The sequence below is a fragment of the Colletotrichum aenigma genome (genome assembly GCF_013390185.1).
Source record: "Colletotrichum aenigma strain Cg56 chromosome Unknown KSG_Cg56_contig02, whole genome shotgun sequence".
Taxonomy (NCBI): domain Eukaryota; kingdom Fungi; phylum Ascomycota; class Sordariomycetes; order Glomerellales; family Glomerellaceae; genus Colletotrichum; species Colletotrichum aenigma.
This window is the reverse complement of record NW_023500908.1, coordinates 3465349-3474889: the sequence shown is the minus strand read 5'-3', so window position 1 is coordinate 3474889 and position 9541 is coordinate 3465349. Positions and strand designations below refer to the sequence as shown.

General features: G+C 54.8%; 2 protein-coding genes across 2 annotated transcripts; one reads left to right on the top strand and one right to left on the bottom strand.

Annotated features, from left to right (window-relative positions):
* Positions 1-676: 676 nt before the first annotated feature.
* CGCA056_v002990 (Protein WBSCR14-like protein) lies at positions 677-2095 on the bottom strand (the record flags this gene model as incomplete). The annotated part of the gene is made up of 2 exons (XM_037318247.1): positions 677-1980; positions 2053-2095. The coding sequence occupies 2 exons, from the start codon at positions 2093-2095 to the stop codon at positions 677-679; spliced, it is 1347 nt and encodes a 448-aa protein (XP_037184256.1).
* A 4279-nt stretch (positions 2096-6374) lies between these two features.
* Positions 6375-8339, top strand: CGCA056_v002989 (uncharacterized protein; the record flags this gene model as incomplete). Its single annotated transcript, XM_037318246.1, has 4 exons — positions 6375-6674; positions 7023-7084; positions 7180-7438; positions 7491-8339. The coding sequence occupies 4 exons, from the start codon at positions 6375-6377 to the stop codon at positions 8337-8339; spliced, it is 1470 nt and encodes a 489-aa protein (XP_037183343.1).
* Positions 8340-9541: the final 1202 nt, after the last annotated feature.

Sequence of the window (9541 nt, the reverse complement as noted above, 5' to 3'; positions counted from 1 at the left end):
AGCTGCGCAAACGTGATCGACATCGAAAAAAAAGAGGAACCTGCGGGGTGCATCCGCACCACGCGGTCCTGGCTTTCACATGTCAGAAAAAAAGCTGGTCTCTCCCCCGAGGGACCTCCAAGACTTGAGCGTGTTCAACCCTTGCAGGCCTGCGTTTGTGTCAGTCCACAGGGAGCAAAAAGTTGAGATGGCAGATCCAACTCAACAAAATTGGAAGGGAGCATCATGATCATTCGAACCCGTGCAATATGCGACATGAAACTTATATGGCATAATGTTGTTCAATAGTATTTTATTGAACGAATAAAAAAAGTGAAGAACTAAGAAGGGTATCCAAGAGCAGCCGCCCTTATAAGTTAGTGATAAATTTGGTGTAAGATTTTCTCCCGGAAACAAGTCGTCGTTTGTCGCCTCCCGCCAGCGGCCTGCATTTGAACCAATATCCCCCCTCTTGGAAACCAGCCTCATGAGCAGGATAATCATCAGCTGGCCTGACCAACCTGGATAACGTCCACATAGCGCCGTTCCCGTTTCTGATTCCCTCTAGTCTCATGATGCCTTGCCTGCAACGAGATGAACGCCAGCTCCAAACAAATTGGCTTGTATCGTGAACCAACATATACATATATATTCGCACTTGCTTGTGGTATGACGACCTTGGCCCTAGTCATCTTCCCTAAAGTGCGTTAAGCTGAGCCTTCAGCTCCTCATTACCCTTGACCATGTCTTCCAGCCACTCGGCCGCCATTGTAAGCATGGTGCTCTTGCTGAAGCCGCCACCTCTGAGGCCAGGTACAAGATCGCAAAGATCGTCAAAGCCTTCCTTGATCAGAGTCCGTCGCTTCTGCTCGCTTCGGATATGGTTTTCGCGTTTCTGAGCCTCCGTCAGGTTCTCACGGGGCGGTTTGGCGCCCGTCCCTGACTTGCGTCTGCGGCTCGCTGTTCCATTCTCTGCTGGTGGTGTGGCAGAAGGCTCCGTCTTCGTCTTTCGCTTCCGGGCTGCCTTTGTCGAAGGGCCGCTCTCCTCATCCTCCTCGTCGATGTCTTCCTTGGTGTTCCTGCTTTTCCTCCTCTTGCGTGGGGGAGCGTCGACATCCTCCTCCTTCTTTAAGACCTCGGAAGATTTCCGGCTGTGTCCCTTACCTAAAGCGTGTTCGCCATCCGGGCTTGGGGGCCGTGTGTTGTTTGTGCTTTCACTCCGTTCCAGACATTCCATGTATCTCAGCTGGCCCTTTGACAGGGCGTCGTATGATTCTTTCGGGTCGGGAACGAAGGCATCGGAGCGGCCAAACCGGGCGTCTGTACCCCACTGGATATCGATCGGAGCCTGGCTCGTTCGTTGGGTATTCACTCTTTCGCCGGGCGCCGGGCCGAAGAACATGTCTGCGAAGGTGCCGTCATGGTTTTCGGTCAGGTCGGTCTGAGCAACGCTACCTCGCTCTGCTCGTTTGAAATCCTCCATGGGCTGGTGCCTTAGGTGGCCCACCGGAGGGCCCAGGGAATGCGTCACGTCTCGGTTGTTGTTGCTGAACATTGCGCTGGAACTTGTGTTGTTGGATCTTGATGAAGATCCATTCTGTAATAATGTGGCAGCTGCCAGAACATCGGCCGAATGGTGCTGGTCGAGAGAATGGTGCTGCTGCTGAGGAGGTGGTGGCGGTGGGGGCATCAAGTTTGAGCCCATAGACGTCATGTCAGGGAAATCGGTGTGTGGTATAATGTGGCCTGGGGAGGCCAAAGGTGGTGCTGGGGACTGGCCAAAAGACGTGGCCGTCCCCATGAAGGCCGGTGGTAGTTCCAACCAAGCATCGCTAAAGTTGAGACCTTCTCCGTACGAAGGGATGTTATACTGGTCCGCTCCGAGGTCTTCGAAGAAGGAACTCAACAACTTCGAGTCATCTGCGGTCAGGATAGGTGCGCCTGGAGCGGGTTCGGGAGGAGGATCGAGGTTAAAGTCTTGGAAGGAAGCGTCAACGGCATCTGGAGGAAGACGATGTTAGCATTTACCACAACCGGTAGCACTTGGTGAGAATGGAAGACGTGGGTTCATACAGCCGAAGGGCAAATTGGGGTCTGACGGCTGCGTCGAACCCATCCTGGGACGTTGTATGGCGAGCATGGATGCGTCTTGTGGCAACGGGACGGGAGTCGTCGAGACTGGCGGTTTCGCCGGGGAGAGACGAACGGTACAGAGGCTCGGTTTGTGTAAGAATGAAGACGGACGGCTCGGCGGTGGATATGCGCATTCCTCTGGGGCTGTCGATATACTATAGGCACATGGCAGGAGGAACGTGTTTCGATCGGAAAGTGCAGTGCGTCCAATCTGTATACGAAAAGGCCCGCCTAGCTGAGATAGGGCGTGCGGAAGACGTTTAAGATGTCGGGCAGTCTTTCGTCTGTCTTGTGATTTGGCGGGGTGGCGGCTTGTTGTTGTGGCAGCAGCAGTAAGAAGTAGTTGGAGCAGTTTGGTGGGAGACTGGAAGAGGCTGGTGGGTATGTTTGCCGTCTTTAGGAGCGCGCGGTGGCAGAGCAGGAAGAGGCCAGAGTCGTGCTGGTCAGGTTACGTAGAGGCGGCGGTGGGGTGGTGGCTGCGCTTAGGCGCCGCACCGAGTTTCTGGATTTCTAGTGCTTTGCCAGGAAAGGCGTGTTTGCCTCTTCTCGCTCGTCTGAAGAGCGGGGGAGTGAGGGGTGGGCAGAATGGACGGTGGTGTTGAGAGGACGGGCGTGCGAGACGAAGGCAGCCGTGCCAGGTAAGGAAGTTGAGGTGAGGTTAGGTGAGGTGAGGCGAGGCGAGGCGCGAGGCGAGGTAAGGACCTGGGAGGCAGAGCAGAGCAAGAGCAGAGCAAGAGCAGCGCAGAGCAAAGCAGAGCAGCGCAGAGCAAAGCAGACCAGACCTGACCTAGAAAGCAACACACAGCTGGCTCGGCTTGGCTTGGCAGAGGAGGTGCGGAAGGTGTAGCAGTGCTACGTCTGGATTGAGCTCATGGACGAAGATGTCCAAGGTCTACCCCGTATAGCGGACGTTAATGCGGCCCATGCAGGGCTAAGAATAAGAAGACCCTTGAGACGTGTTGAGCAGCTGGCGAAGAAGGTCGACAGCGCAGTCTGGTCTGGCCTGAGCCTGAGCCTGAGTGTGACGGGGCCAAGAGGTGGACGGGGGTACGTGTGTGTTTGTCGAAGATCGGATGCGAGCCCGAGTTCACTTGGGGCAATGCAGCATTCTCTGACGAACATAGACGCGCTGATGTTGGTGCGGGTGCGGAATCTGATTCTGACCTGACGCTGGGTGGTGCTGATGGTCAAGCCGAGCGGCGTCTGTCTTTTCACCCGTTCGTTCGCGCCCTGTACTGTACGAGTGAAGTGTACTTGACTTGTTGCTTGCATGCCCGGGCCAGGAGCTAGCTGCAGCAAATAATTGAGGGTGTCTTCCCGTTCCTCTTGTCAAATGGGACCCGAGATAATTAACGGGCAGATAAGATCAGGGTTAAGGGAAACGATGGTCACGGGCCCAGGACGGAGGGCTCGAAAGACCCCGTGGTTTTAGCTGCGGAAAAATGACGAGCAGGAAATCCAGACGCTGCTGCTGAGTCGAAAAAGAATGAGTGTCTGGGGCACCAAGCAATCCAAACGGCTTCCCCCTGTTGGTTGTTGACCGGGGGGGTTGTTGAGACCTGAGAGGAGGGGGTGTGGAAGCCCGGCACGGTCACGGTCACCTGCAGCGAGCTGCACGCCTCCGCAGTTAGTGCCAGCTGCAGCTGCTGGAATTAGGCAGGCAGGTGGTGGCCAGCAGAGGGCCCTGAGTCGGCGGTCCTTCTTCGTTGTCGGTTTTTTGTGTCTCTCTTTTTTTTTTCCCCCTCTTATTCCCTGCCCCCAACGATTAGCCTGTGGAGACCGTCGGATCGTGCGGACATGAGACAACCGGGGGAATCATCCAAACGGTGCTGATTTAGCGGCTGATGGCAGCAGCCAGGAGGCACGTATGATTGGGCACTCGCAGACAATGCGTCATGCATCTAACCATACTACCCATCTAGGCAGCTCGACCGGCGCGCCTCCGAGGCGTAGCGGGCTTATTCACATACAGCGGCATCACATGCCAACTCGGAGCTTTCTCGACCCTAAGGTGTCTCAATGTCTCCTCTCCTCTCCTCCTCCTTCCTCCCGCTGTCTTCTGTCAACTCTCCCTCCCTCGCCCCAGGAAATACCCTCCACCTTGCCGTTCTAGGCTTGGCGCGACAAGTACTTTGTACCGGTGCTCCGCATCATCGAACCTCCAAGCTTTCCCCAGCCCTTGGGGTAGCTTTCTTAGTTCCATCCGCACCCGACACCTTCCTTTCCCTTGACGCCGTTTGGCCACGACAAGTTTGCGAATTTGCTGCCCATTTTGCCCATCTTTCGGCCAAACTCGTTGCTTCCATCTGTCGCTTGGAACTAGATCTGTTACACCGCTCTCGTCTCGCCTGGCTCCGCGCTACGGACCAGTTGCAAGTTGCGCTTGTCGCCGTCCAATTGCATGACACTGCCGCTCCAACGTTGTTGTTGCAGTCCCAGCTCTGTCTCTGCCTCCGACTCCGTCTCCGTCTCCGTTCTGCCTCTGCTCTGCATCTGTTTCGATCCTTTCGAGTCTCGCCTCCTGCCTGCCTGCCTGCCTCAAGTCGTAGTCCCAGGCATGGAACGTGTAGACTAGCGGCCGACGGATTACACTAAGGCACCTCACAGACACTCTGAACGGTCCAGCCGCCTCCAAAGGGGCCTCAAGCTACTGCCAGAACCATGGTCTAGCAGAACGGCACCAAACAAAGAAACAAAACACCGCCTCGGCCGATACGAAACGGCTGGCCGTCCCAGCCTGCTACTCTTGATTCCAACTTGTCAACTTCCAAACTGTCAATTCCTCTAGGCAAGAGGAACAAGCGCCGACGGCAAGGCAAGACACTGCACTTCAGATTCTGACGGCCGGTCGATCGCACTGATCGAGCCGGGAGTCCCAAGGCAAGCAAGGCCTCCCCTGTCCAGCACAGCTCAGCATTGCTTTCCATCTGCCGAGCCAACGCAAAACACGGTTCCCTTCAGGTCTCCTGTCAACCACACAAACTTCAGACTCGCTGTGAAGTCTTTTCTTCTTTGAGCCCGTCGCACTCGCATGGATTGCTGCGCCTAACCCTCTTCTGGTGCACCTGCGCCAAGTCGTTACCGCGCACTTCCTGGCTGTCAGCGTGAATACCGGCGTGATAGACCACCTGATTTCCCTCTGTGACCTCTCCAGCCAATTGCAGCCCGCTAATTTCAGGCTGTGGCAGACTGCCCAGGTGAAGGTAGTGGCAGCCCAGTCATCAAAGTCTCTCGGTCACGCTTGCCACATTCGACCTTCCTCCAACCTACCTGCCGAAGTATCCAATCGACACATGCTTCTCGGAGAGCAATTCTTCCCCCCCTGCCTCCCCGCCTCCCCATCTTCTCACTTTCTGAGGTCTGCAACCTCCGTCACTCCGTCACATCGTGGAACACACGTTGCCTTCCCCACAATTTCTTATTTCATTCCCGCCTATTCATCTTAGTACGTAAGGTACGCGATACTTTTCGATATTGGGCACTGTTCTTGCCCTGCCCTTGGCACTCGAGGGTTGGCGGCAGACGAACCGCCGTCACGAGACCCCACGAAGCCAATTGGCAAACATCCTTTAAGTCGCGCAACCAGCTCACCTTACCCTGGTAAGACGCGCCCATAAGTTCGCGATCCTGCTGCTCATCTACCTACCTTACTGCGGAGTACATATCCGCCCCCTGCTACCTCCCATTGTTGTACTTGTCCAGACACTCCTCCTGCAGGACGCGTCCATGGCCCGAGGCATCTGGCAATCCTCAAGTGAAGGAATCGCCGGGCAGTGCCGAGAGACACTTGCTCTTAATAACCAAAAAGACCTTTCGTGCCTCCCTACACTACCTAGATGCCTCCAACGGGCATGATTCATACCTACTATGCGAAGCGGGTTGTCCGCTTGCCGCGCCTCTCCCCCATACCATACCTGACCTAACCTACCCGACCAACCATCCATCTTTACCTTATGCCTTACCACAGCTCGACCGTTTCTGCGCCGCCCTGCCATCACTCATTGCTGGCCCTTCCTTTGCCTGGGGTAGCACCCCTTGTCTCCAGCCACATATCCTATTCACACACAATACATCCCACCAAAGTCTCATTCGGCCGGTTGCTTTTCGCTCCATTGTACGGTTACATCATCGCGTATCCAATGCACAGACGCATCCTCTGTTTTGATACAGGTCGCTGATTCTATGATCAGGAACAGTGCCAGTCCATCTGCCGGCACTGACGCCGAAGCCTCATGGCTGCCGTCGCATCTCGTCCCTCCGCAATGCTACCTCGGAGTCAGATGCCAATCCGCCGGAATGGCCTGCTCGAGCTCCAGGGAATTCCGCCAATCCTACGGCCCCTCCTGCGGGCCTATTTGCTGGGCTATGCCTCCGCCGTCGGCCCCAGGATCTTGACCCTGGTGCTGCAGTACATCACCAAGAGGCGCCGCAAAAACGGGACTGATGACAAGCAATGCGCTGGGTTCGTGGCGCAACTGAGGCGAATAGTCTTCGCCGGCCTCGATCCACAACGTTTTCCTACGTTTTGCGCCGTCATCGTTGGTGGTGGCTCTCTGTTAGAGGTATGTCACTAGACACCAGTGAGACGGACTCGGACGCCGGCTATGTGAGAAGGTGGATCGTCGTGTCTTCAGCTGAGGCTAGACCCCTCAACTGTGTGGCAACAAGACGACATGCGAACTTCAAAAGCCGTCTTTGCCATTAGCCCTACCGTTGATAAGACGAAGAGTCCAATCTTTGGTCATCTTCAGCCTTTCAATGCCGCTGGTCGTAGGCTAGTCAAAGCACACTGCGTCCCTGGCATTCGTCTCTTTCTATAGGACGTCTGCAACTCATCTCACTGGCTTGGCGTCCTGGCTTCCTTTCGCTGGATCCTTTGGCTTGTGTTGGTTGCTGAGATGTTATGATAGGAACCACTTCGGAGGCTTCTTGAGCAGACTGCGAAAAGCCTCAGTGAGGCTACGCGTGTGAGGTATGTAGATCTGATATGATGGCCCGCTGTCGAGAAGCGCCGAGTCTAGTGTTGTGGGGTTCGTCTGGTGTTGGCAAATTCTAACTCGGGTCCAGGCTTGCAAGATGCAGCGCCACCTTCATTGCCGCCTGGTTTAGTCTGAAGCTCCTGCAGTCGAAGAAGACTGCGGGGTTCACAGAAGTAGTTCCAGTCAAGTCCGATGCTCCACCTGGTGTCCAGGAGAAGGAGATACGCTACGCCGGGCGAACACTCGACCTGACCCTATTCACACTCACCCGAGCTCTCGATGTGCTGGTGGGCGAAGTATGGTCTCGTAGGCGTGCACGTCGCGTAGCTCAGGGCAAATGGACTACGGTAAGACCAAATGCTTCTGACAACAGTTACCATTCATACTTATGCTCGCCAGGTTGAGTCAATCATCGGCAGGTTCACTGACCCATGCTTATTCGTCTCCTCATGTGCACTGATCATGTGGGCGTGGTTTTACAACCCCTCCAGGCTCCCAATTGCTTACAACAAATGGATCAGCTCCGCGGCAAACGTAGACATGCGGCTGATTGAAGCCCTCCAAAGGCTGCGTGATGGCAAGCTCATCTACGGCAAAGATACTGGACAGGCAGAGTTGCTTCAGGGCATGTGCGCCAAGTACAAATGGCCGATGGATTGGGGAGACCCAGCGAAATCCGTCCCCATCCCCTGCGAGATGGTCCACATGGGTGTCGGCCCGTCGTGCGAGCTCCATGCGTTGAGCCGTTTCTATCGGTCGTGGAAGTGGTCCATGGCCATGTACCTCCCGCTGAGCATGGCGCTCCTCGTACGGGGGCCCATCAACAAGAAGAGCCTCGTACGGGCTCTGCTTTCCGCGTCGCGGTCGTCGGCATTCTTAGGGACATACATTACCTTGTTTTATTATGGCGTGTGCCTCGCGAGGACCCGACTTGGGCCTCACATCATTGGCAAGGACCGGGACGCGAGACAGACGATCGACGCGGGATTCTGCGTCGGTACGGGATGCTGTCTCTGCGGCTGGAGCGTTCTCGTCGAGACGCAAAGCCGTCAGAAGGACATGGCTCTCTTCGTTGCCCCCCGAGCCATGGCTACGCTGCTGCCACGCCGGTATGGCATGGACAAGCAGTGGAGAGAGACGGTTGTGTTTGCCGCTAGCACGGCGGTAGTATTTACCTGCATCTTGGAGAACCCAAAGCGTGTAAGAGGTGTTCTTGGTAGTGTACTTGGATTGGTGTTGCGAAACTAGAGTTGGATCTTGGCATCATGAGCACAAGCCGGATAGAGCACTGTAAGATGTTATAGAACATGGGGCATATGATTGGAAATTTGGTTTTGTCGTACTTTGTTGTAATGTCAGTTGGATAGAGCATTTCAGGTTCAAGAGTGGAGTTTCTAAAGGGTTGTACACGCAAGGTTCATAGACGTGGTGGGCGACGGGTTGGGGCCGAATATTGGCCTCACCCACATTCCAGTCACTGTCCGGGTTCACGAATGAGTCACAGCACACTCTCCACTGCGTGTGTCTTGAGGCAAGTGTGGTCGTGGGTTTCCAACAAGAAGCAAGCACGGTAGCTCAGGGGTAGAGCGCTGGGCTCATAACCCAGAGGTCCCTGGATCGAAACCAGGTCGTGCTATCCCAGATTTCTTTTTGCTCATATTTGAACCTCCATTTTTAGACGCGACTAAGTTTTTTCTTGTGCCACTGCGATTACTTCTCCTGTAAGTGTGCATCTTACTATCGCCGCCGCCGTCGTCGTCATCGTCGTCGTCTCTACTATCGTCGTTCTTATTACATTATTATTGCTTTTGTTACTCTCATTATTATTCTTTCTACTACTTACTATCTAAGCACTTGTGAGCTCTACTATTATCGTCTGTAAGAGGAGTGATTAGTACTTATAGCAGCGTAGACACAGGAAAATCAGTCAGTCTGTTTTACATTTCTATTTTATGAAGATCGTGAATTCCATTTGAACCCCGCCTCGTCTGCCATTTTGGCATTCATTTCCACTTCCGTTTCCTTCGTCGTTTGCGCCTAATCTGGGCATGTAAACTTCCATTCGACGTAACGTGAAACTCTTTTCTTCATTCCAGATGTCTCCGAAGAATCAAACAGTTCCCAAACAAAGGACAATCGGCCCAGGTGATCACCAGTTGAACACATTCATAGTGATAGCTTAACACCGCTGCCGGGCTGCCATCCAACGAAGTTCTGATAGATCGACTCCGTTATCGGTGCGACGACATCGCCAAGGTCATGATTGCGTATGCTGTGGTCGGCGAATCGACGGACTACGGGCGTAGCTCATTGCCGGCGCCGATCCATCTCGGGGCCGGGTTTGAGTTTCTCGGGGATAAGCGTCCTAGGGCGGGGCCGGGACCCCGCCGCCACGGCCGCCCACCGCAATCAAGTAACGACCCCCGGCGAAGAGGCCCACTGGTCATTTA